This window comes from Stylophora pistillata, chromosome 3, assembly GCF_964205215.1.
Source record: "Stylophora pistillata chromosome 3, jaStyPist1.2, whole genome shotgun sequence".
Lineage (NCBI taxonomy): Eukaryota > Metazoa > Cnidaria > Anthozoa > Scleractinia > Pocilloporidae > Stylophora > Stylophora pistillata.
In genome coordinates, this window is record NC_142521.1 from 15,408,907 (window position 1) to 15,435,733 (window position 26,827).

Sequence of the window (26,827 nt, forward strand, 5' to 3'; positions counted from 1 at the left end):
ACAACAACAGCAACAACTCTGAAATGCTCTAAATTGACTCGATTAGGAGTACAAAACCTTTTGTACAATAATCACAGAAATCTCGCGTGCCAGTTGGTCAAGCGCAATTGTCAAGAAGAGCTTCGAATATAGAAATTTCGATGGATCTTTTAATTGGCAGACGTTTTGGCAAGAGTTTCGTACAAATTTTTGCGGGAGATGATGCTTCTGGTGGAAAAGTCGGCAAGCAAGGAGATCCTGGACAAAAAGGACAAAAGCGACAACAAGGGCAGGGGCTGTCTGGAGTCAGTTAAGTGCGTTGGGGCTGGACAACTTGTGATAGAGATCCTCAGGTAATGTTCACAGGTGAGAGAGAGAAAAGGATCAGTGAAAGTCTGGAAGAAATCAGGAGTGCAGCTCACTGGTCAAGATGAAGCATTTTACAGCAGTTTACCTGCTCCTTATTCTCAGCGTTGTCGAGATTGACCCAATTTTGCTGTTACCCAGTACAACTTATAGTCTTTTTTTCAGAGTATCCTAGTAGTTCCACATCCGCACTCGATACACAGTTGAGTTCTCTCCTTCTGTGATCTCTGGATTATAGCCACTAGCACATTATGTTTTCAGTTCTTTATGTTATACTATGGAAGGCCGCAGAAAGCGATAAACATCTCACAATCATTCAGGATTGCGCGCGATTTAAAACAGAAGTTTTCCTTGTAGATATATCTTAATAACTGTGTTCCTTTAAATTATCATTATATTACTAATGTTATCAATGTAAATATCATTATTTGGTACCATTTCATCCATTAGTGGTTGAATGTCAATTAGACAATATATATTCCTGAATCATCTTTCTCTTGTAGAACAGAGTACCCATAAATATGTGGGATCCGGTAGGTTTTCTGTTTGCATGTGAGACAAATATTCTACACCACATCCTTCTAGCGTCATTACACAAACTCTAGTTCTTTGCAATGGCACAAGAACTGTGCTATGCTAGTAACTACATGTAGTCTTTGACTGTCTATTTTTTTAATCTGTCGCGATTAGAAGGTTAACCTACCGACACTAAAACTTTTATTTGGGTTTAGGGATCATTGGAAGCGGTGCGCATAATCACCAGGGAGGCGGTGGGAAATAATTGTGTCTTCCTAACAACCCAAAGTACGACAAATACATTGACAGCTGGGAGAAAACAGGCGCCATATGTGGGACTGAGTATGAAGTTAGTTCCTTCAACCCGTTTACAAACAACCTGCATAACTACGATGCACCCTGTGCCGTGTGTTACGTCAGATCACGCGCTTCGCAACTGATGATGCCCGCAAGGAATGTTTGTGCATTCGGTTGGGTTAAGGAATATCATGGGTATTTGAAGACAGCTCATTACCTTCGCTCAAGTACACGCGACTTCATCGGCGTTGATATTGGGAGGCTGAGTATGTCCCAGGCTCCCAATCTAATCTGGATAGTGCATTGTTATATCTTGTGCAAGGAGGTTGTGGCTCCTTACCATGCCTTCCATACGTTTCTGGAAGAGAGCTGACATTTGCTGTGTGCACGAAGTAAACCCTAGCAATGTTCAGGAAGAAGGAATTAAAGGCTTCAGGAATGTGTCAATTGATAATGTGTATATGACACTACGAAGTTTAGTCCAAGATTCAGAACTCACCATTTAAACTCGTTCCATAATTTGTAGTACCAAGAACTTCAATGACATTAATTTCTAAACAGAAGTATATCATAAACCCAATTTATTACATTTAATTCTAGTGTGGTTTTCCACCACAAAGTTTTGTATCTTTGGCTTTTTTAATTAAATAAATAAAGTGTAGCAGCTCCTACTGGGACTTGAATACTGCAGACCGAACTCAAGCACAAAACCGCACGATTCGACGCCATTTTCAATACCGTAGGTAATATGCTACAAAAAAACAAAAAACAAAAAAACAAAAAAAAAAATGCTACAAAATCAGTTCGGCCTTTGTTATTTATTTGATGAAAAAGTCTGTTTAAAAGGAACTCTTCAGGTAAAATCTACGTTTTGTATTCAAAACAGCAGATGTTGTGATTTGTGAGGTTACACATTTCCGACTGAAATAGGTCGTCACACTTTTCATTGGATTATTCATCTTTAGAGGGGAGTTGTCAGAGTTGTGATCATGACCTTAAAAACGATGGTGATCTCCCCTGAGAGCTTTAATCATTTCTCAAGACATTCAAGACTCTAGACCAACCGTTTCCTTTTTCCGGCATATCAAAGTAAGAACATTAACTGATTGAATCTTTTGATTTGCGTACGTCACACTGTATTTGAGATGTCGCTCAAAACTTCTTTCTTGCCCCTTCATAGATCATCTTCTCGCCCTCTATTTATTTAAACGTGATTCAATACTATAAAAGCACGACAAATAGAAAATGACCACTTTTAGCAACGTAAAGCGGCTTTTTGTATTTTGCTTCTCGTATTTTTCTCGATTCCTTTTCTCTGGTTTGAGTAAAACAGCTTACGTTTCCTTTTACCTGAAGCTGTCTTCGTAAACTACATATGGGATGATTCAACAGTACTGCTGCAAGTGAGATAATGTTACGTTCAACTGATTACTCGGCAAAATAAACAGTGGCAAACATCTGGAAAACACATTGGACACATTTCCCAGACATACGAGAATACATTATCATAATTATTCTAAATCTTTAGATCATTTCTCCATGTCAGTGATCAATACCTGATTTCGTTTTTTAACATCAAAGCATTGCTTAATTAAATGATCAACAGACAGTTTAAAAGAATTGAAACGTGAACTGTTATCAAAGAACACTAACATCCATCAAAATGGTTGTTACAAATTGTTGAAATAGAAATCCGGGTATCAAGTACTTGCTTCACTACGATATTAATAGAACCTTACCGTTGTTTATCCTTTACAAATAAAAATTATTTGACAATTAAACCAGTTTAGCTTGCAGTTAAGGTGCTTTCACAGCTTGTGTTGCTTCTATATGGCAACAGCAAATCTGCTCTCTCGTCAGTAAGACCCCAGTGAGATCATCAACTCGTGTACCACACAATCTCCTATTCTCAATTTTTATTTAGCATTTGTCTAATGTCATATTTCATTAACTAGAATACTGAGTTGGTTAGTCGTTGACTAAATGATTATAGTTGTTCCCGTTCAAGATAACATGTTGATTGACATTTGATTGATAATAATTGATTTGTGATTAACAGTTTCAGGCAGAAGATGAGCCTTTGATCTATGAGTGAAACAGTTTTGAACAGTTTTTGTTAGTCCAAGGATGTGTCAACCTATCTGGTTCTTATTGATTTATTTCCTAACCTCCTAAAATATATTTTTTTCTCGGAAAGGTTGTTAAATTGTACTCCAGTTGCCATATTTATAACTCTCCTACCATGGTAGTTATTTTGTGCAGACTGCGCATGTGAGCTCTCGCCCTTGGTAGTAAGGCGGACATGATGAGAAATACGAACACTGAACCTGCACCAGATACAATAATGCACCACCATGACTGCCATAACTTCCTGTTACCGACTCTGGATCTGAATCAACACAGATGAAATCACTTGGCTTTTTGTGATTATAATGTGCGGTCATGAGGTAGCCATGATACTCTTCGTTCCAGCCATTGGGGCAGTCATCCCTTGCGGGCATCATGACTTGTGTACCACGTGAACTGACATAGCACACAACGCAGGGGGCGTCGTGATTATGAACATTTCTTTTGAATGGATTAAATGAGCTCACTTCAAACTCAGCGCCATATATAGCCCCCGCGGTTTCAAAATGATCAGTGTCTTTTCCATATTTGGCTTGGCTTGGCAGGCATATATGATTTCCTCCTCCTCCTTGGTGATTATGGTGACCACTCCCCACGAAACCTGAAAAAGATTTGAATTGATTTGAAACGCGAAAGCTTCGAGCAAACTGCATAGTGTCTATGAACTAAATTGGAAAGAAAATTAGAAGTTAACAAATTTAAAACAACACTGAGTCAACAAACATTCTACTCAGAAAACAGATTGTTTATCATACCACTAACCTATAAATGGTTATTCTATCTGCTATTAATCGGCCAGTAAGCCCTCACCACCAATACTACATCTATTTCAAAAATGAAACTTAAATGCATAGTCGTGTCTTATGTATGCTTAGAATACAATTATGATACTGGTGCTTCCAAGTCAAGTACCCTCAAAATATATCAGTCTCATTCTCAGACAATAAAGATGATCTCGGTAACGAAAGAGAGATTCGGCTGTAAAACTGAATAGACCAGTTTAAATCGTAACAATTTAGGTCTTAGTAATAAAATACTTAATCACCTGAGTACATGACCTGAGCATCTCCATCACAACTTGTCCGGCCCCAGCGCACGTAACTGACTCCAGACAGCCCCTGTCCTCTTTGTCCCTTTTGTCCTTGAGGTCCAGGATCTCCTGTACATTATGAAAAAAATTGCCAGTAACAGAACACAGCTCTTTACACTGTAATTATCGTAATGTGACTTCATCAATATCTACGAATATTTACGAACATTTACAGTGCCTTTCGGTCCTGGTGGGCCTTGTGTTCTGCCTTTATTACCACTAAAACCTAGGGGATAAAATACTTCAAACGGGAGGCTGCAATGGCAAATGTGAAGGAAAGAAAGAACTCGCTCCTTTATCTTTTGGTGAAAAAATTCTGACTAAAAAGACACAACATGTGGGTAAATAAACCTTAACCAGACTTATATTGGAAAATGATGATATTTTAGGTGATTCCCTGGAAGAACATTTCCGTGCCGCAAGGAAAAAAAATAAGTTGCGGTTTTGTAGCTCTCCAACCTGGTATTCCTGGTGTCCCTGGTAGCCCTGGTGTCCCTGGAGGTCCAGGAGGGCCCGCGGGACCATTCCTACCGTCCCGACCATCTCGACCTGTGAGAAATAAAATTTCGATGATAAGCCGCTCAATTTCATAAAACGAATAAAAGCTTATACGTGTTAGGCAATGATATCACCAAGTACGAGTCCTTTTTCATCCGTGCGAGATGTATGACCCTGGAGAGAGATGGTTTGTTTTTCAGTAAAATTTTACACTACTGTCTCTAGAATCGGCGGTAGTGCTCATCAACTGATAACAATGCAAAATGCGATTTAATTTTTTTTTTTTACCATCACTTCCCTTTATTGTAAGAATATACAACTTTTTTTAAAGACATGTTTTGGCATGCTTATGCCATCTTCAATCAATGAGTAACTGAACGTGAGTAATTATATAACAGACAAGTAGATGAATAATCTCTTTACAGTTGCATCACAGATCACCTCGCAATACTTCGGGTATCTGGGTCAAGTCCATGGGAGAAGGCTTGTTTTCCTTGATTTTCCTGAAAAAAGAAAATTCCACACCAACTTTGAATTCCAAACGCGAGTGTGCCATTTAGGGACCGTAATATGATCACTGCCTTAATAATAACATGCCAGAAGATTCTTCACTTTCACATCTTTCGATAGAATCTTCAAACAAAGCAGGTGATCGGTTATATTCTCCCTTTTTATCAGGAGACAAAGGTCTCCTGAACTTAACAAGGCCAGTTTAAAACTCACATGTTCCGATTCATGACTCTTTGATGTCAACATTACCAGTCAACCTTACGACATCTTTTGGTTTCTGATTTCTTATAAAAACGACAACTTTGACATAGAAAGTGATCACACCTTAATTCTAGAACTTTCAATCGTTTCTCGAGACTCTCTAGACTCAAGGCCAACGATTTCCTTCTTCTTGAGAGCAAAGTTTTAGCATCAGCTCTTTCATCTGTATCACTCTGCCTTCGGATTGTCGCACAGAACTTCTTGATTGTCTCTGCCGTGACCATCCTCTCCTCGATCAAAGTTAATCTCCGGCTTCATTTGAACGTTTTCCAAAACTAAGAAAGCCAAGCACGACAAGAAGAAAACAACACCTGCCGTGCAAAATATGAATCGGACGAGGTTTGGAAAGCGACCCTCTGTCTTTGGTTGCTTTCTTTCTTGATCCATGGCGGTTCACACGTACAAGTTATGGTAATTTAAGCCTTTTGTGTCAAGTTAAAATGCAATCAGATTTCGTCCGTAATTATATAAGAGATAACCTTTGGTCCACAGATCAGTTTGGCAAATAGCCTGCGAAGCAAGCCCTGGGGGAGAGGAGGGGGGATTGGGAAGCAAGCCCTCGCCCCAATTCCCCTCCTCTCCTCCAGGGCTTGCTTCCCAATCCCCCCTCCTCTTCCCCAGGGCTTGCTTCGCAGGCTATTTGGCAAAGAGACTGACTAAGGACTGATGGCAGTCGGCGTCAAGAATAAGGCGAGCTGATTGTTTTTGAAGTCGAAGTAAACGGAGAAGAAGAGTTTTAGAGCAAGAACCCCAAGCAGTGGAACAGTACAACAAAGAAGAGTGGATACAAGAGTTATAGTAATTCAAAGAGCAGTTATGAGTAAGAAATGGTTTGATACGTTTTAGAAGCGAAAGTCTGCTCCTAATGAGAGAGCACATGTTGTTGATGTGGCTTTCCCAGGAAAAAAAGAATTGTTATGCCAAGCAATTTAGCATGCGGGACTTGCTCAATAAGGTTACCATTAACAACAATATCAAAAAGAGGTTCAGATAAATGGGCATATTTCTGAGATGTAGTCAAGAGAAGAGCCTTAGTTTTGATAAAATTAAGTGCAATCCTACTAAAGACAGCCCTAGCAAAAATTTGAGTAGTAACGGAGGTAAGACAGTTTTTTAAGCAAGGGAAAGAAGGACCTTTCACTAAAGCAGAGGTATCATCAACGAACATGGTAAGATCAACATCCGAAGACACATAGAGAGGTAGATTATTAATGAAGAGCAAAAAGAACAAAGGACCCAAGATGCTACCTTGCGAGACACCAAGAGACATAGGACAAGACTCAGATAGGACTCCCTTGAAGGTTGTACGTTGTGAGCGATTTGGCAGGTACGAGGTGAACCACTCAACAGAGGATGGAGAACAACCATAGGAGTTGAGTTTAAAAAGAAGCACACAATGATCAACTAGCTCGAAGGCCTTTTTTAGGTCAACAAGTAAGAGGCCACTCAAAAGACGGTAGTCCATATTAGTGAGGATGCGATTAATTAAGTCGGTAAGAGCCAATTCACAAGAGCGAGACTTCCTGAAACCAAACTGAGAATCAGAGAGCAGATCATGCGAAGAGAGAAATTCGTAAAGAGAAGTGTGAGCATGGCGCTCAAGAATTTTAGAAAGAATGGGAAGAATTGAGAACGGACGATAGTTTGAACAATCAAAGAGTGAACCGTTTTTAAAAAGAGGAGAAACTTTGGCCATTTTCCAGATATCACCCCATACTATGACATGAAATTTTGATAATACTTTCGTCGCGTTTGAGTGAATTGATACGGCTGAACATTTAGTCACAAATTAAATATTTCCGTCACGCGATTACTGAAAAATAACTCAAGCTTGTTCTTTTAGTATGATTTTAGTCTTTTATTCTTTTCAGAGGGGATAGAATCCCTTTTATGACCTACTTACAATGAAATACTACGGTAACAGACGAAGTACTACGCGAAATCACGACGGTGAGTTTTCAATCGTTTCCTTAGTACACAGATGCGACTGTCTTGGTAAATTACGGTTTGTCTAACCAAGCTGCTGATGATACAGCTGCAGACTAGGCTAAGACACAACTAAATCATTCGTGCGACCAATTTTTTAAAAGAGTTATAGAAAACTTAAGTCGCGTTCAGAATATCCAAAGATCTCAGGTTAGTATAGATTTACACTTAACACTGTATAACACTGAGTAAAGAGGCACATCAGAAGCACATCAGTTGAAGACTTCGAATCGCGAGTTCTCAATCTTTTATTTGGTACAGACTGCGCATGTCAGCTCCCTGCCCCTGACGTATGGAAGGCATGGTAACGAGCCGCAACCTCCTTGTACAAGATACAGCAACGCACCATCCTGATCAGATTGGGAGCCAGGAACATACTCAGCCTCCCTGTCAACACAGATGAAGTCTCGTGTACTCTTGTGGCCATAATTAGCGGTCATCAAATAACCATGATACTCTTCAGCCCAACCAGATGGACAATCATTTCTTGCAGGCATCATCAGTTGAGAACCGCGTGATCTGACGTAGCACACGGCACATGGTGCATCATGGTCATGCAAGTTATTTCTAAATGGATTAAAGGAACGAACTTCATACTCAGTTCCATATATGGCGCCTGTTCCCTCCCAGCTGTCACTATATCTGTCGTACTTTGGGTTGTTTGGAAGACACAGGTATTTTCCACCACCTCCCTGGTGATTATAATAACCGCTTCCAATGATTCCTGGTGTTTAACAAGAAAGAGCGTATAGTTTTAGTTTTTCAGGTGAACTATTGTCCAGCACTACAATGTGATATGTATCTTTAACAAAGTTCATATAAATATAATACAATGTACTTGATGAACTGAAGGTTAAGGCGATGCACATGACTTACGAAATCTAACTTTTGTTTTTTTGGGAGGATATACATTTACATAAGAATTAAAAATGTGTCTGTCCTAGGGATTTTTGAGAGAATTCGCCAGAGCAAGTTTGGTTCCAGTGAGACTGGCTAAAGCTTCAGTTCAAAAGTCATTTTTAGCCAAAACAAAATCCTGAACAAGAAAAACATTTTCCATATTTCATAATGAGAGATGTATGTTAAAGAGAAACATTTTGTTTTCTTTTTTTAAACTTTGATTGTTGTCTCGCTGTCTGTTATTTGAATAAAACATCTACGCAAGACAAATGAGAAATGTAATTTATATTTTATATTGCATAGCACAACGCAGGCTCCAAACAGTGATCTTAACAACACCTTCCGATTCATTTGATACCCATAATCAATGAATCATCTCCGGAATATTTAACACTAAATGTGACACACCAAGTCTTTCATTCATTTCCTCTTCCATTAGACTTGAATATTTCCTTTCTTATTTTCTATGTGAGTTCGTTTTCAAACCTTTTTTTAAAAATTCCCTTTGCGTGTGAATTATATTTCCAAGTATTATGAACTCAAGGCGTCGCACCTGTGTAAACAACCTGAGTATCTCCATGACAACTTGTCCGGCCCCAGCGTACGTAACTGACTCCAGACAGCCCCTGCCCTGTTTGTCCCTTTTGTCCTTGAGGTCCAGGTTCTCCTAAAAAGTTTTGTGAAAATCTCCTTAGTAACAGAATAGGATGGAAACACAGCTCCTTTCTCTGAAATTACCGTAATGTGATTTCATAAATATAAAGAGAAAATAGTGGGGGTTATTATTTTCTCCTATCAATATTTAACGAACATTAATAGTACCCTTTGGTCCCGGTGAACCTCTTGTTCCTCCTTTGCTACCAATAAAACCTGTGGAGGAAACAGTTTAAACATGAGGCTACAATTGCCAATGAGAAGGGAAAAGAAATCTCTCTCATATGGTAAATAGTTTAATTAACGATCTAAATTATCTCTAGTTCTTATTTATGTATGTCACACACCAAACTGCACTGGCAAACCTGTGGGTACACATGATTTACACCTAACTTCTGTTATTATACATTAGACTTAAAATGAAAAATCTGATTAGTCGAGAGCATTCAGTCAATATACAATAATAGGTGAAGTTGACATGACACCCCAACATCTGCAGTGGATATTGCGTTCAACTCTCCCTAGTTTCCAAGCCCCTCGACCGTGTAGTGTTCTCAAACTTTTGCAAACTCAGGGAGAAACTCTAACTGTTTAAATAATGTATAATGAAACAAGTATTGAATTCGGTTTTTGCATGACATCATGAATTATCAAACCTCGTATCCGTATCACCTTCCCCCAGCCTTCGGCAGATAACTCATGCCTCATTTTTGATAATTACTGATATCATGCTCAACCTCTTTCTGTGGTTCCTTAATAGTAGGATCTCAATGGGGTTAACCGTCAACCGTCAAATACGCAATATTTTTACCGTCAACCGTCAAATAAGCATGACCAATGTTACATGTCCCAGATATCCTTAATTAAGAACCAAACGATGGCCTTAATGGGGGTCAAGTTCTGTTGTTTATAAATGAAAGTTTTGATAAATCACAAAAATACAGGGTAAATTCTTTAACTTCTAATCGCGAGTAAAATTGGTAAGGGACCAAACTGACTTCCGGCGTGGAAACACTTCCAGTGTCGTAAAACTTTAGTCGTTTATTAATGAAAGGTGTTATAAATTAACAGTTCTTTACAAACGCGTCATTATGAAAAATTACTGCCAAACTCGCGCGTTTGGTTTATTTTATCAACGACACTCCAAAAAATTAACTGTCAACCGTCAAATGACGTAAAATTTAACAGTCAACGAGAACCCCTCATTGAGACCCTCTAATAATAGTAACGGATAGTGCCTAACGAAATCTATCTACTGTTTTCAAGAAAGAGAAATTGTGCTATTTACAAAGACATTGCTCTCGAACCTGGTATTCCTGGTGTTCCTGGATTTCCTGGTGTTCCTGGTGGTCCAGAAGGGCCCGTGGGTCCTGCGGGCCCCGCGCTACCATCCCTACCGTCCCGTCCATCGCGTCCTGTGAGAACAATGATAATCAGCCGGTTAATTAAGGCTTATTTTGAAGTACTAACTTTGTAACTTTACCGTAATCGACTGTTTATTGGCTGTTTGTTTTTATTAAAAACTGGATCATTGGATAATGCAATTCAAGACTTTTTATTGGCTTAGCCATTATGATATATGAGCCAATAGACCATAATCTAATATCTGTACATTTTAACATCCGGTTTCTTCTTACAAAATAAAGTCGAGAAGATTTGTCTAATATCTTGGGGGCGTTTTTTTTATATAAAACAATTATTCCACTCGCGCTTGTTGGATATAAGATGATTATAGCTAACTCGGCGCTACGCGCCTCGTTGGCTATCTATCATCTCATATCCAACGCGTGTTTGTGGAATAATTGTTAAGCATAGGTTACATATTTTACATATGTAAGGAAAGTCACTTGACTTTATAGTATTTTTTTTTCAGTTTAGTCACAGTTTACCTCTCAGTACTTCTGGTGTGTGAAACAAGTCTCTCGAAGAAGACTTGTTTTCCTTGATTGTCCTGAAAAGGTTAAATTGTATACAAGCTTTAAATTCCATATGTGTTTTCCATTTATATACTGTAATCCAATTATTGTTTTACTTAAAAACATGCTAGAAAAAGGATTCTGAACTTTCCTATCTTTCTATAGAATCTTCAATCAAAGCAGGTGATCTGTTAGACTTTTCCCTTTTAATCAGAATATGAACGTCCAGTTTAAAACTTACATGTTCCGATCCATGACTCTTTCATGTCGCCGTCACTGTCATCTCATAAGAACGACAATTTTGACATGAAGAGTGATCTCACCTGAGTTCTAGAACTTTCAATCGTTTCTCGAGACTCTGTAGACTCAAACCCAACGATCTCCTTCTTCTTAAAAGCAAAGTTTTAGTATCAGCTCTATCATCTGTGTCACTCTGCCATCGGATTGTCGCACAGAACTTCTCGATTGTCTCTGCCGTGACCATCCTCTCCTCGATGAAAGTTAATCTCCGCTTCATTTGAACGTTTTCCAAAACTAAGAAAGCCAAGCACGACAACAAGAAAACAACAAGAGCTGTCCAAAATATGAATCGGGCGAACTTTGGAAAGCGACCCTCTGTCTTTGGTTGCTTTCTTTCTTGATCCATGGTGGTTCACACGTAGAAGGAAGGTTGTTTCTACTTCCTACACAATCAGTGGTAATTTGAGCCTTTTGTGTCAAGTGAAAATGTAATCAGGTTTCATCCGAAATTAAATAAGAGATAACCTTTGGGTTACAGATCTCCACAGAAAGCAAGGTGGACCATAACCTGTCATCTGACCAGATGAATCAACAGTTTTAACCAAATTACAAATGCACAAAATTCTGTCAGTAATTTATATTTCACTTCCCCACTTATACATCGTCATTTGTTGATGATAGTGTTTTTAAATTATGTTAAAAAAAAAAGTTTTTCATGTCAGAGGCTGTAAAATAGACTGAATGGACTATGTCGTGATGTACCATCCCACTCACAGTACTCTTTTATATCCGTTTTCACCCGTAAATTTTTTTAAGTGATCTGATTGTAAGTTTATACGAATAGTTAGGAATTGAGTTTGCAAATCCAAGCCGCCGGCCGGCTTTTCGAATTCCTCGGATGATCTTAATTTGAAATTCACTTTATTCCAAGTACATCGTCATTTGAAAACAGAGCATTCAAGTTAATCTGTGCAAGCCTGCCTTCTTTAAGTGAGGAATTCTATCATAATGAGTAGCCTTTTATCCCACCCGATCCCATGACTACTTTGAGAATTTACTCACAGAAGACAGAAAAGCCTGAGATTGCAGTTAATCAATTAGTTTGTATCCATGATTATAATTTCTGGTTGCACATTTGTTAATCTAATTATCATATTCAACGAAACTTGGTGTATATACCTGATTGATGAAACACAAGATGATTTAAACTGTTTAAACAGTTTTTGTTCTCTCTCAAAACGTTATCGAGGAATCGCATTGGTTGAGGTCACATTAGAAACTTAACTGTGGTAAAGGGCTTTTACTATGGTAAAAGTAAGTAAACAAAAGTTGACCATAGTAAATTGTGCTTGTTGACTTAAACATTTCCCAGATGGATTTTTGTCCAAAGAGTGTCAATCAAATTGCAATTTGATAAGAAAGACAAACAAGTTCAGACATTCCATGTTTTACTTGCGTTACGTTCGTCTGGGAAAAGAAATGTTCTGTTCCCCCCTTGCGCCATGGATTCTGAACGCTCGCTCTTTATGATAGTTGCTATTCTTCTTGTTATAATTGCTATCCGGAAAGCTCAAAGGTTCAGGTTTATTGCCCTGAACATGTATTTTCTTCGTAAGAGAAGGCAGCATGACTTAATCTCTGCTCTTCTCGCCAGAAGAATTATGAGGATAAGACATACTTGTGTGCGGCGACGAAGAGCGGCGTGGGTATATCCCAGACCACAGGGTTGGTTTGAAGAGATGTACCAGAATCCAGTCTTCTCTACCTTGTGGAAATATGACTTTCGCGTCACGAAGGAGACATTTGATTACATTTGCTAGCTGGTTGGACCAGACCTTTCAAGGCAAAACACTCGCTTCCGAAAGGCTGTTGCTTTGAACAAGCGCGTGGCAATTGCGTTATGGAGAATGGGAACCGGCAATTCATATAGAACGACGGGAATAACATTCGGACAAGGAAAATCTACTGTAATAAAGATATGTGAAAACTTTATGGAAGCCTTAATACGCCACAAGGACGATTTTATCCAGTTCCCACATGATCCGCTTGATGTTACACTGGCTATGAGGAGGAGTGAAAGTTTAGCTGGATTTCCAAATGTTGTTGGAGCGATAGATGGATCTCATATCGCCATAAAAGCACCCCATGTTAATCATGAAGATTATTTTAACAGAAAGCAAAACTATTCAATTAAGTTGCAAGGAGTAGTCGATGCAACTGGTAAATTTATAGATGTCAGCACAGGATGGCCCGGTAGTATTCACGATGCCAGAGTATTGAGACTTAGTACACTGTACCAAAGAGCCGAGCACAACCTTATTTTGACTGAGCCAGTTAAACGCATTAATGGAGTAACTGTGCGCCCCCTTCTGATCGGTGATTCCGCTTACCCCTTACTACCCTGGCTGGTTAGTCCTTATCCCCATTCCCGTAACCTTAATCGAAATCAGGCCAAGTTTAATAAGATTTTGAGCAAGAGTAGGGTAATAGTAGAAAGGGCCTTTGGAAAGCTGAAGTGTCGTTGGAGGTGCCTACTAAAGCCACTTGAAGAAAAGACACCAAAAGTTCCACATACTATCCTGACCTGTTGTATTTTGCACAAAATTTGCGTTTTAAGGGCCGACGAGTTCGAAGATGACCATAGTTCCGATGATGAAGATGATGAAGATGGGGATGATGACGGCGATCAAATTGCATTCGGGCAGGGACGAATTGTAAGGCAAGCTCTAACTGCATTTCTCGCTGGATGAACTCATTTTTTTTATATAGACTGTCCTTTTATTAAACGGACAAATCTGAAATTATTGATGAGTTCTTGCTTAACTCCATTCATAACATTTATACTCATGAAAAAGTGCTGTCACGATTATGGTCAAACTGTGGATTATTACTTTCCATTCCTGCCTATATATTTAGTCTGAAAAAAAAAATTAATTGGGAAACTCCATTCGCAAATTGTTCAAAAGCTCTGGAACAAAACTGTAACTGCAACTGTAACGGTAAAAAACAACAATAATAAAACGAAAAAGAAGAACCTTGTAAACAAGAGGAAAAAGAAAGGTCTGACTTTCATTTTTTGAGGATTACGCCTAATTCCCGTATCGCACCAAGCACAAGCTCTTGGGTACGGTTGTCAGACTCCCTAAGATATTGGAAAAGTTCCTTCTTTTCCTCTTCTGCTCTCTTTGCAGCCTCTGTTTGTGCCTTGATTAGCTCCTTCAGCATGTCCTCTTCCTTGTTTTGATCCTTAGCACGTTCGTCGTCCTTTTTACTCTGCTTGGTTTTTTTCTTCTTTGAGCCTGGCTTTTTCTTGTCTTTGAAAAATAGCCGTTTTGCTTGTTCTAGTTCGTCATCGTCTGTTAAGGCATCGTCATCGTCATCTTCAGATCGAGCGCGTTTTCCCGGCTGCACAACTAGTTCTTTCCCTTTTCCCCGTCGAGCTCCGCTTCTAACTAGTGCCTGCGACAGGGGTGACTCTTCATCTACTTCAGACTCGCGACTTGCCGTTGTGTTACTTGCACTTCCACCCGAGGAGGAACTCGGACTCGGTACAGGAGTCGTTGGAGTGTGGGACGTACCTGCCTCCAAGACGTATTTGGGATTTACTGAATCCCTTGTCCCCCAAATTTCATCCAGAGCATCAAATTCTGGGAATGATTTAATGCCCTCGCTGCCTTCTCCTGTTAGTTTGCTTTTATCCTTGACTGTCTTGTATTTTTTGTTGAGGTTGTTTATTTTATCACGGCAATTTTTTGCTGACTTATCGCTGATAAAATCATTTATTTCTTTACTTTCGGCGACAAGTCGTGCTGCTATCCTTTCCCACATCGTCTCCAGGCTTTTTCCCCTTTCTCGTCTAGGGTACTCCTCGCCGTAAATTGCAATAAGCAACGTAACCTCTCCATCACTCCAACGAATGCGTGACTGCTCGGTTAAAGTGGATTTTTTGGCACTTTTTGACACTTTTTTTGGCACTTTTTGGCACTTTTGGCACTTTTTGGCACTTTTGGCACTTTTTGACAAGCTGTCACTTAAATAAACAAAGTTTAGATAAACGCGTGATAAACCATGCTTTTTCAGGTCGTTTTACCATAGTTAACTTTTCTTCATCCTGCCGCGGTTGCTATCGCGACACACTCCAATTACATTTACCATAGTAAAGCGAAAATCATCGGTCACACTACAAATTGACGTAACTATGGTAAACTTAACTTTACTATGGTAAAAAAGGGCCAAGTGTGACCTCAACCATTGGCGGCGGTTAACAATGGGACACTATGGAATTCTGGGAGAAAAGTAAACAGAGCTCGTTAATGACAGCGTTGATGTTTCCATTATTCCAAGACACTTTGAATAATTTTTTTTTTACCGTTCATCGCTTCAAATTAGTTTTTTTGGCTCAATTTCCGATGCGAACATTTGGTCGCATCGTTGATGTTTCATATTTTTTTTATATATAATAAGCTGAACTATACACGCAATCAAATTTATTCTTACTCATAATCAGACATACAGGAAGAGACACAGATAAAGTCACCATCGATACTGAATATTTTGTATTTTGCTTCTTTATTATCTAAAGAAATAGAGTTCATGTCACACTAGTTCTGTTCAGTGACAGATCACAGAAGGCGAGTGTGTCACTGATTTATGTGTCACAGATGCAGAGCAACATGGAATTTATTTGCTAGAGAGACATAAGTTTTTCAATCATCATAATTCTTGGTGGCAAGCCTTGAGGTTTGCAGCGGCAGCAAACGATTAAAGGGAAATATTATTTCTTTAATTTTCTTAAACCAGCAGGAAAAAAGAGGGGGAAAATATTTATATTCTCGTTAAATGTCACTCTGAAGTCATTCCTTAGCATACCATTATTAATTTAGGACTATTCACAAAGCGTTTCGCGCCAGATTTCGATCAACCAATCGCGGCCTTAGTCATTACATTAACAATGACGTCATAAGACTGACTTGATCGATTCGAAGATTGCTCTATGCATCGAGGAGCCCTGTCTTTCTTCCTGTCAGTCGTGCTCGTCGCTCATGGAAGAACTTAACCTGGTTTATTGTGCTGCTATTGTTTGGAGATGAACAGGTTTGTGCGTAGAGATTATTTTTTTTTGCAGGAAAGGAGCAATCCTTTCGCTTCTTGTCGCCTCTCGCTACCATACCCTGACCTGACGCAAATGTCCGTTATTAAGTTACATCGGTAATACCGTCTTTGTTCAGACTTAAAGAGCTACTTGTCTGTAACTACTCTCATGGGAAACGTTAAATCAGCCCAAGTCTTTGACTATTTTAACTCATATCGTCCAAACAAGCCAGCAGATGTCGTAAAGACAACAGATATAACATAGAGAAAATGAATTCTGTACATTTGGCGGTTTTGTTCATGACTTTAATATGCGAATAATTAGATAAATTATTGACGTTACGAGGCATCCTCATGCATAAGTAATATCGTGTTTTTCACAAATGAACTATGAAAATATTTTGAGCTCTTTGACGCTAACTGTCATCGAAAAAAAACCCCCTAGCTTGGTTAAATCCTGATAAGCTTCTCGTTTGTGACTGTTTAACTTAATTCATGACGCGTGCTTCCACAGACTTTGAAGTCTTATTCATTTAGTCTGGCGTCAAGACACCGTTTCAGACCTCCATAACTATTATCTTGACCACATTGTTTAGATAGTCAATTTTTTCGAAAGAGATGGAATGATGAAAATAACTTTTACCTTTTAGTTTAAAGTTATGAATTTATCTCATTGACAGTATATTATCAACTGTTTGTTAACGGTTCTGTAACTGACAACATATCAGTAGTTCGCTTTCACTTGAGAGTTGTCGAACATGCAGCTAGGCGAAGATTTTAAACGTCATTATGTCAGTTATAACTTTTATAAAGAAATTTCCAAAGATTCCCCTTTATCAATCAAGTTATCATTTTGAGCGGTTCACTAATGCATCGTTTTGATAATTGATTAATTATGCAATAATATCTGTTATTTCATGAGCGCGCATCCAATACGAGAGGGCTGACTGATGGTCAACAAGCGAATTAGCGATAACCAGTTCAAAATGTAAAAAGCGTAAATGGAATTGATGTCTTAGACTATACATTCTTCACTTGGACATTGCTTAGGAAGCCTACTGTATTTTATTTTGCAAAGAAATATTTCAAACTAAAACGACTGAAGTCGATTGACCTTCCTTCCGCCATAACGACATGCACACCGGATTACAATCAGAGCTGAGTGAACATCCAACGGGATTAAATTCAAACAGCTACACCTGTATGATCACGTATGTTGATTTGCAATACAACTGCACAAAGTAAGGAACAAATAACGCGCAAATCCATTACATCGTAAATTTAGTTATTTCTTATTACAAAAAACCTGTTTAACCGGTTGGCTGCGCGTAATACGCTCTCTCTCTGCTTCGGTTTTCCCGCCCTATGAAAAATGTGCATAAAATAGAGCAGTTGGTAATAAATAACTTATTAGACGTTTTGGTGTGAAGTATCAATAACTCATGATTTTTACTTGTTGTTTGTATTTTGTATTTTGTATCTTTCGGGCTTGTCATGATGCGCGCAACTCGTTAAAATAATCAGCAATATTAATCCTGCACACTAAACGTCTAATAAGTCATATGTATATTTATATAGCGTTCGACCACCAAATCCACGAAACGTTCTAGAGGGCGAGGCACAATGTTTCCAAAAACATTGAATCATTCAAGTATGTTTGAATCTGCCGTTCAACGTGTTAAAGAATTTCATATAGGCATATTCTAAAAGAATGGTATTATTTGAATCATAGCAGACTAGGCAGATTGAAAGATTTTAGTTGGGATTAAGTATCCACCAAAACCAACAGTCGTTTCCAATGCGACCAGTTAGCAAGAATGGCGTCAGTCAGTCATGTTGACGTATTATTTTCCCCAAAGTAGGCAGGAGGAGCGCAAAATTCAAAATATTTTGGCTCCAAAAGAGATCACTCTTGCGCGGTTAACGGTTTCAAAACGTATCTGGATTAAATCAACCATGTCAGATGATGCAGCAATAAATCAAATTACAATAATCTAACAATTGGGAACATCTGCAAACTTGCATATTTCACTGCAAGCAACTAAGCAACCTCAGTGACATTCCAAAAGTGAACTTGTTAAATTTGTGTCTTGTTGAATAGCCAAAGCTGAAAGGTTGGTTGAAAATGGTTAGTTCCCATAAATAAAATGCGTATGATGCACGATCCTCGCAGTAGATAGCGCTATTTAAGCAATAGCGAAAATCAGACCTGAAAAAAATCAGGCCTGTACGGGACTCCAACCACTGACCTCTGCGATACTAGTGCAGCGCTCTACCAATTGAGCTAACAAGCCAACTGGGAGCAGGCCGTTAAGTTGATTCGTAATAAACTCGTGAAAGTGATAAATGACATACAATGAATATATGATCTTCATATATTCATTGTATGTCATAAATAAATTATCGGAAGATTTTATGCGCGTCTGCGTTCCGTGTTCCACACTTCGCATTATTTGATTTTGTGAATGGAAGTGTAGTTTCGTATTCAAAAGCAAAATGGGAGAATGTGATATGGGAAACTGCGTACAAAATCAACAGTTACCCAGCTGCATTTTGATTTACTCACTTTCACCAGAGTGTGGTGAGGGTCGCACAACAGAGCGAAGCTCCTTATTAAGTGCGCCCTATATCCCACCCATCCCACCCCAGGGGAGGACATCCATCACACAGTAAACTCGTGTGTGGGAAATTAACGTCTCCTACCCCAACCCTGCAGGAGACGGGACCTCCATTTATTCGTCCCTATCCGAGAAGACTAGAATATCTAACCATTTCTTGATGTTATAGAAAGGTAGCAAATTCTTCTCAATTATTTTTAAGACCCTGAGTGTTGGTCCGGCCGGGGCTCGAACCCTCGACCTCCCGCACAGCAGTCCAGCGCTCTATTTTATCAACATTTACTGATTCTTTACTTCAAAATATAGTTTTCAATCCCCTTCAAATTTAGATTGTTTTATTTAACGCAATTTCATTTGTTTCCCAAAAGGATATCAACGGTAAGCCCAATTATTGCTTTAATACTGTCTACCATGATGATATTTTTCTTTCCTGTTCTCATTCTAGCCTTTTGAAATAACTCGTAGTCACGTGGTGTGCATCCAGAATACCCAGAATACCCTTTGTTTCTTTTTGCACAGGTACTGCGGTCAATTCTGAGGCGCCTCTGAAAAATCTTTAGCCACACTGACCAACGCATTTGCTAAGCTTTATTCATGCATATACATACTTATCTATTTCTCATTTGTTTATCTCATTTGTTTATTCATTTGTTTTTTTTATTTTTTTATCAATTTTTGGATTTGAAATTCATTTAGAGATTGTTAGACACAAAGAGGATATTCCGCGCATTTTTAGGACACTGAGATAGAACAAGAATGGCTTCCGGTCCTCCATCGGTTTCGTCTTCCAAAGAGACAACAAACTATGCACGCTTATGTCGTGTGTTGGTTGAGGTTGGTTCGCAAGCCCTCAGGGACACGCTTGACAGTATCCACCCGCCAGGAAATCTACACACAGTTTTGTCGAGAAACAAACCCGTTTTACAATCACTAAGGAAAAAAAGAATCATTAATCCACTACAATGGAATAAACTGTTCCCTGCCATTCCCACCTCGGTGACATCTGGAAATTTTGACATAACGCTCACGGTCGTCCTGCTTAGAAACATCTGCGGATTGACGCCACCAGCGACGGGATGGGACCAACTTCCTTCTCCTGGAGATACAAGTCGTGAGGCTGACATTTCCAGAGTAAAATACTTTAGAAACAACATTTATGGGCACGCTGAACAGGCATCCGTAGACGATGTGACTTTTAACAAGTGTTGGTTGGACATTCGGGACACCCTAGTCAGATTAGTAGGAACAGCGTATGGTGCTGCCATCGACACGTTAGAGACAGAGTGTATGGACCCTGAAGTGGAGGACCATTATAAACAGCTACTCCAACAGTGGAAGAAGGATGACGACAACGTGAAAGACAAGTTGTCAGACATGGAAACTGAAATCAAGAAAGTACATCAAGAGGTCGAGGATTTAAAGGCAATAGTAGCTCCTCCGCCGCGGATTGATCCAACTGATCTAAGTGAAGGTTAGCTCGTGAGTTTTTTCAAAGAATTAACGCCCGACCAAAATTCCTACCTTTTCACCCTCGCATAATGAGGAGATTTCATTTTGATAGCTTATTCTTAGACCAGATAAATCAAACGGTACATATTTGACCTCTGTGCACATGCTTTTGTTAACCAGAGCATTCAAATACCTTCATTGTGCAGCAAGTCAAGGTTCAAGCCTTTAATGACTGCGTTATGAGGGTCCTGGCTAGCTTTGTCATTGTAATTTTAAACAGCAGTCGGGTACGTCACGGTTGGGGTCGTTATCAAAGAGGAATAACACTGCATTTGCACTGGTTATACCCGTTTTGGCTTCCTTATCTTTCCAAGTCAGCAAACACTGCATATAAACTACAATCAGATCCTTTGTTTCACCTTAAAAGCTGAAATTACTGTGGTTAGCTTTAATCAGCGGTTTCTGGTACAATGTGTTTAGTTTTTCTTGAATCTGTAACCCCAAGTCAGCTGGCAATAGAAGGCTTGCTTCAAACTAAGGCAAATAGAACCACAGAATCAGACTGCAGTTTAAAAAAACGGAACCAATTTTGAGACAAGTACAACCATACTTAAAACCATTGAATGAAGCTTGAATGAACAATTTTACTGGGAGGCTGTACTGTTTCAAGTTTTCGAGACTTAACGATGATCCTTAGTGAAAGAGACAAGGGTCAGATAGGAAAAGAGTGGTAGAATCAATCCCTAAGAAATATAATGAAAATTCGCTTTTAAGAACATTACTTTGAAAGCGGGTTCTGATCACACTCCAGCTTCTCAAGGTTGATAATGATGACTTTTCTGATTTTTCTAGAAGCTTACTTTCCCACCGAGATCGTCGAAGCAATCCGTCAGCGCTACAGTGAAGAGAAGCTGCAATTACCACCGTGGTGTAAAGATTTTAACTTTTGTCTGAAGGACCTTTCTACTTTTACCAAGGAAGGACTATCCAATCTTTTAGCAAGAATCTCTCGTTCAAAACGAAAAGCCCTAATTGTTGGAAAAGCAGGTATCGGAAAGACGGTTCATTGTCTAAAGCTAGCCTATGACTGGGCCGTCAAACAAAACGAGTTCCACAAATGTTTGCCAGAAACCCAAGTCTTGTTGTTGCTCAATTGTTGTGATATTTCCTCCGACATTTGGAAAGCGATTGATGAGCAACTCCTTCCAGAAAATATCGACGAAGAGAGCAAAGAAAAGTTTTTTGCTTTCATCCGTGAAAACCAATTCAAGGTCATGTTTATACTCGATGGGCTCGATAAATCGCCACCCGATCTGCCAGATATGGTTTCTCAGTTGGTTGAAACAGAATTACCTCAATGCCGCTATGTTTTCACCGCTGAGTTCGCTAAACTGGCAATGATATACAAATTGAAAATGCGCCATGACTGCCAATTGGGAATCGCGGGATTCACCAAAGAAGACGTGAAGAACTTCATTAACAATCACTTTGACGACCAGAAAATCTTGGCCCAGAATCTGAACGATGCCATCGACAAGTCCGAATTCTTACAGAAAAAAGCGACCGGAAATCCTATCTACACCGCACTCCTTTGCCTTCTTTGTAAAGACCGTAAAGGAGATATTCCTTCAAGCAAAGCACAGCTGTGCATGGAAATGGTACTGTGTGCCGTGAGAAGATATGATTTCGAAAAAGGCGGATCAAGCAGCGATGAGGAGCTGATGGTGACTTACAAAGATCAGCTGACACGTATAGGTCTAATTGACTTTAACTTCCAGCGGAAAGGAGACGTAGACTTTGAAAGAGAAGAGGTGGCATTCTCCGTGAAAGACTTACCAGAATTTGGGTTCATGTCCACCCAAAGTTCAGGTTGCGTCAGAAGACCCCGCTTGTGGTATGCGTTTCAGAATTTCTTCGCTGGCTTTTATCTGGCTTCACAGATTGTGAGTTGTGAGATCGATCTTAAAGCAGTCATTGCTGATGAATATTATTGCGAAGGTGGCTTTTTCTCCGCATCAAATTTTTTCAGACAGACTGAAATTTTTGTTTTCATGAGCGGCATACTCGAGTTACAATCCGAAGAAAAGGCTCTAGATCTTGTAAGAAATATCTGCTTGCAGATAAATTCAGCCGCGAGAGCTGTAAATACCCCAGCTTTACGGAAAACTAGAAGTATTTTGTTGCTAGCTTTGGAATGCAGAGAGGATGCCAACAAGCGTAAGGATAATTTAAGTTCTAAGTTTACCTCAATGTTGGGTTCCAATATAAGTCTTGAGAAATTATCTCTTGCTGATGTGAATTTTCACGTTGAAAATACCCTTCTTGACGGCGGTATACCGGATCCCCGGTATTTTTACTACCGTCCTTCTGTTGTCAACAGCATACGTGCGCATCACGTGACACCCTTCTCTGAGGTCCTTGCAGCCAATACCACGGTGACTACGTTGCACTTGATTGGCAATCGTGAACTCATTGATGACGAGGGTGCGATAGCGCTCTCTGAAGCGCTGAAAGTTAACCGTTCCTTGACTAACTTGGATCTAAGCAGAAACGCTATTGGTTCATCTGGTATCCAAGCTCTCTCTACAGCACTCAAAATCAATAGCACTTTGACCACCTTAGATCTGAGTGAAAACAAGATTGACTTTTCCTGTGTCCACTTCCTTTCTGAGGCTCTCGTTGTCAATTCTTCTCTTTCAAGCTTGAATTTGAAATGGAACGGGTTTGCTGGTTCCGCCTGTCCTCTTCCAGAAAAGTTAAGGACAAAGTGGTTTTTAATTTTCCCGAATATGCCATCTCCTGAAGAATTACAAACTTTCGATGACCAAGAAGTAGTGGACGCATATAAGGGGCCATATTCACTTTTCGAGAGTCTGAAAAAGAACAGCACCTTGTCCAACTTAAATTTGGGGCTTAATGACCTTAATTCTGTGGGCGCCTACTATCTCGCAGAAAGCCTGAAGGTCAATACCAGTCTGACTGCTTTAGACTTACAAGAAAACAGGATTGGTCGTATCGGCGCCAAGTGTCTCTCTGCCGCTCTCAAAATGAATAGCAGTTTAGCTTTTTTAAATGTAGCTCGCAATGACATCTGTGGTCCTGGCATCGAGGTGCTGAGTGAGTCTCTTGAAGTTAATTCTACATTGACATGCTTAGACTTGGCTCATAATAACATCCGTTCATCTGATTCTGAGTTTCTTGCTGAAGCCTTGAGCTTCAATGACACCTTGACTTCTTTAAATTTATCTAGAAATAAAATCGATGCACTGGGTGCCCAGTCTCTATCTAAGGCTCTGCAATTCAATACCACCTTGTCCACCATTAATTTAGAAGGCAATCCATCCATTGGTGGTGCTGGTTTTCAGTTCCTCTCTGAATGTCTTCAGAGCAATTTCACATTGAGTAGCCTGAATTTAAGTCATAACGGGATTGAGAAGCGAGGTGTTTCCGAACTTGTCAATGCTCTCATAGGCAACAAAACCTTATCTAACCTTAACCTCAGCCGCAACAATATTCCTTGGCCAGAGCTAGCTGGCTTCCTCAAGGTGAACTCCACCTTAAAGACTCTAACACTTTGTGAAAATGTCATGCGTTATTCCGACAGCGAAGTTCTCTTTGAAGCCATAGGGATCAATAAGGCTTTAAATGAACTCAACTTCAGCAGGATGTCGGCGTTTGAAGTAACTGCTGGTGCAATTTTGGAGGCTCTTAAAGGCAATACAGCTTTAGCTCTTTTGGATTTGAGCGAGAATGGCCATCGTTTTGGTGACATTGCGCCGTCCATCTTTAAAGGTCTTGAGCACAATACAACTCTGACTCGTCTTGAGCTGTATTCAAATAGAATTGAAGACTCTGATTGTCCTTCCATTTCTGAGTCTCTCAAAATCAATGCTGGCTTGAAATATTTGGTTTTGAGTGGAAACTATATGACAGAAGTTGGCCTTAAGTCTATCGTAGAAGCCTTGAAACACAATTCCACCTTGAGATATTTGGATATCAGTAACTGTAACAATTTTCATCAAATGCGGAGATCATGGGAAGAAGAAGTAGCGAGCAGAAAAGATTTCGAAAAATTTGTTGAAGGTACCGGTATGTCCGATCTGCGCATAGTGTTGTGAGAAAACTTAAATCCTCATTAAATAGAAGTTCCAGAGCTTTTTGTGAAAAATACTACAACTCGGCGAATCGTTCGAGAAGTGTTAATTTAAAGCTTAAAAGGGTTGTGTCAAGACATTTGAAGTAACTTTCATGACATAAAAGAATTGGACTTCAAAAATTTGGAACTATATTGAATAGCTAAAAGAAGCCGCTAAGTTAATCGGGATTACAAAGAATTGGCCCGCCAAAGATATTTCAACTTTTCTTTAAGCATCAACCTCCGTGCAACTCTTCTACGTACAGGTTTCTTCGCTGAAAATCTTAAACTTGGCACGTTGTACGTCGTATTTGCCAGACTCGAACTAACATAGACTTCAGCAGTCAATGAGTCAATTGGAGTATTTGTTATAAATAAATGTCGTACTTACTCGTTCAGTATAGTTAAAATTTGGAAAGATCTTTTATCTCTGTTTATCTCTAGTGTCAAGTGTGAAACCGAATGGGGTAAATTTTTGTCGCCTCAAAAGTACTGATAAACTTTTTATTGTGTTTGCAAGAACATTGTGCATACATCTTAAAAATGTTACATAATTGTGGTTGCATTTTGATTATTATTATCTTATAAGTGACTTTTTTTAAAATTTTGTAATCTATTTTATTCACTGAAGGTCAATTCGGTGTGCACCACAGACGACCATCCTGATTGATCCTTGGAAAACTTTGTTTTTCGTACTTGTTACTGATACACTTTCCTGTGTAAGGTTTTTAGTGTAGTGAAATATTATGATAAACTAATATCTTGTTCTTTATTAGCAGAAATCTCTTCGTTCACAAATGTCCATGCAGACGGAAGGCTTCTTTTTTGCTCTAGAAAATTTAGCAGCTATTTTGATATTAGGGAACGTAATGAACTATCCAGTCTTATCTCCAGTTTTTAGCTATATATAAAAAAGTTAGATTTATTTGCTTCTTTAATTCCATCTAGAGCTGTAAATATAAGTGTTAGTGAATGTTAATTAAACTGAATTTGGGTGGTACATGAAGCTGTCTGAAAAATTCAATGGTGTGTCAAGAAAAAGTCAGTTTTTATTGTAAACACACTTTAAACAAGCAGACTAGGAACTAAGCGGAATCCATATCAAGTGGAAACCAGTTAAGATTTGGTAAAAAAAAGTTTTTCCTCAGCTAGGTCAGCTCTGTTAATCAAAGCTATTCTGCGTACAGACCTGTATTATTCGAAAGGGGCCAAGGGCCTTACGGGTGCATAGTCAAGGAGACTAAAAACATTTCTTATTTTTTTGAATGATCCATTATTCGATGAAGCATGAAAACCGTGGTTTTTGAAGTTTTGTCTCGAAAACGGTGTTAAAAATAATAATAATAATAATAATAATAATAATAATAATCAGTTTAATTACTCTTTTCGTAGCTTACAGCTAAATTACAAGAGTGGTCAGGATACAAATCATATATATACAATAACATGAAACATTTTACTAAGAATATCTATATGTAATAAATTTGTCGAGACAGTTAGTAGAGGCCATAGCGGGATCCTCTCTAAGGGTGCCTAAAAACGTAGATTATATCCATGGGACACATATGTGCGATGTGGCAGTAAGTTAACAAGGACACCAGTGTCCCGAAGTCTCTGGATAAACTTAGTGCATGCAGCGGCACGCCGATCAGAGAGAGTGCGAAGACCACTCAGCACAAGTGCGTCCCTGTAGGGGAGCCCAGGACAGATTATTTCTAAGGCTTTTATCTACACACTCTCAATTAGGAGGCTAAGATAATCAGGCAGGTTTGCCCAAACTGAGGAGGCATACTCCAAAACTGAACGAATCAGGCTGGAATACACCATAGACCACTTTCATAAATGGCTGCCGTATAAATATTTTTTTGTTTAAATTTAAATTAGCCCTACTGGCCTCGCTTGAGATGATGTATTCTTTTGAATTTTGTACTAGAGAACGAGGCCAGTAGGGCTAATTTAAATTTAAACAAAAGAATATTAATCCGGCAGCCATTTATGAAAGTGGTCTATAACGAAGTCCCTTTCTAACACATGAATAAAGGGTTATAGTTTCTAAAGAAACTGTTTGGGGCTGCGTCGGCGGGGGCAACCAAATAATTTGAATATATCAACAAAGTTGAAATGGTAAATTGGCCACCGTTACGATTATAAAAGCCGACCTTTCGAGCGTTTTCCCTTCGTCGGAGCGAATAGC

General features: G+C 39.2%; 3 protein-coding genes and 2 pseudogenes across 6 annotated transcripts; 3 read left to right on the top strand and 2 right to left on the bottom strand.

Moving 5' to 3' along the window:
* The first annotated feature begins 140 nt into the window (after nucleotides 1–140).
* Nucleotides 141–1,829, top strand: LOC111337010 (uncharacterized; annotated as a pseudogene). Its single transcript, XR_015998888.1, has 2 exons — nucleotides 141–345; nucleotides 1,077–1,829. The product of XR_015998888.1 is annotated as an uncharacterized LOC111337010 (transcript).
* Nucleotides 1,830–3,061: 1,232 nt separating this feature from the next.
* Nucleotides 3,062–6,079, bottom strand: LOC111337009 (uncharacterized; annotated as a pseudogene). The gene is made up of 6 exons (XR_015998883.1): nucleotides 5,708–6,079; nucleotides 5,315–5,376; nucleotides 4,835–4,924; nucleotides 4,554–4,601; nucleotides 4,331–4,444; nucleotides 3,062–3,886 (listed from the first exon to the last, which is right to left on the bottom strand). The product of XR_015998883.1 is annotated as an uncharacterized LOC111337009 (transcript).
* A 1,396-nt stretch (nucleotides 6,080–7,475) lies between these two features.
* On the bottom strand, nucleotides 7,476–12,566 carry LOC111337008 (uncharacterized). Its single transcript, XM_022943223.2, has 6 exons — nucleotides 11,424–12,566; nucleotides 11,074–11,135; nucleotides 10,492–10,599; nucleotides 9,353–9,400; nucleotides 9,084–9,197; nucleotides 7,476–8,354 (listed from the first exon to the last, which is right to left on the bottom strand). The coding sequence occupies exons 1-6, from the start codon at nucleotides 11,744–11,746 to the stop codon at nucleotides 7,879–7,881; spliced, it is 1,131 nt and encodes a 376-aa protein (XP_022798958.2). The 5' UTR covers nucleotides 11,747–12,566; the 3' UTR covers nucleotides 7,476–7,878.
* A 681-nt stretch (nucleotides 12,567–13,247) lies between these two features.
* Nucleotides 13,248–14,090, top strand: LOC111339050 (uncharacterized). Its single transcript, XM_022945629.2, has one exon. The coding sequence runs from the start codon at nucleotides 13,248–13,250 to the stop codon at nucleotides 14,088–14,090; it is 843 nt and encodes a 280-aa protein (XP_022801364.2).
* A 1,980-nt stretch (nucleotides 14,091–16,070) lies between these two features.
* On the top strand, nucleotides 16,071–25,639 carry LOC111337006 (uncharacterized). Of its 2 annotated transcripts, none has more exons than XM_088753845.1 (3): nucleotides 16,071–16,434; nucleotides 19,746–20,520; nucleotides 21,351–25,639. In XM_088753845.1, the coding sequence occupies exons 2-3, from the start codon at nucleotides 19,806–19,808 to the stop codon at nucleotides 24,614–24,616; spliced, it is 3,981 nt and encodes a 1,326-aa protein (XP_088609971.1). In that variant the 5' UTR covers nucleotides 16,071–16,434; nucleotides 19,746–19,805; the 3' UTR covers nucleotides 24,617–25,639. The 2 variants fall into 2 exon arrangements, with proteins under 2 accessions (XP_088609971.1, XP_022798956.2); XM_022943221.2 differs by having other exon boundaries at nucleotides 16,072–16,434; nucleotides 19,786–20,520.
* Nucleotides 25,640–26,827: the final 1,188 nt, after the last annotated feature.

Bases quoted from the DNA above. Each gene is read 5' to 3' on its own strand.
- LOC111337008 (XM_022943223.2), bottom strand. From the start codon at position 11,746: ATGGATCAAGAAAGAAAGCAACCAAAGACAGAGGGTCGCTTTCCAAAG. The intron at 9,401-10,491 runs GTTCGAGAGCAA...TTTCCTCCACAG, and splicing joins AGGAACACCAGGAATACCAG to GTTTTATTGGTAGCAAAGGA. The intron at 9,198-9,352 runs GTACTATTAATG...AAAACTTTTTAG, and splicing joins AGGTTCACCGGGACCAAAGG to GAGAACCTGGACCTCAAGGA.
- LOC111339050 (XM_022945629.2), top strand. From the start codon at position 13,248: ATGGGAACCGGCAATTCATATAGAACGACGGGAATAACATTCGGACAA.
- LOC111337006 (XM_088753845.1), top strand. From the start codon at position 19,806: ATGGCTTCCGGTCCTCCATCGGTTTCGTCTTCCAAAGAGACAACAAAC. The intron at 20,521-21,350 runs GTTAGCTCGTGA...TGATTTTTCTAG, and splicing joins TCCAACTGATCTAAGTGAAG to AAGCTTACTTTCCCACCGAG.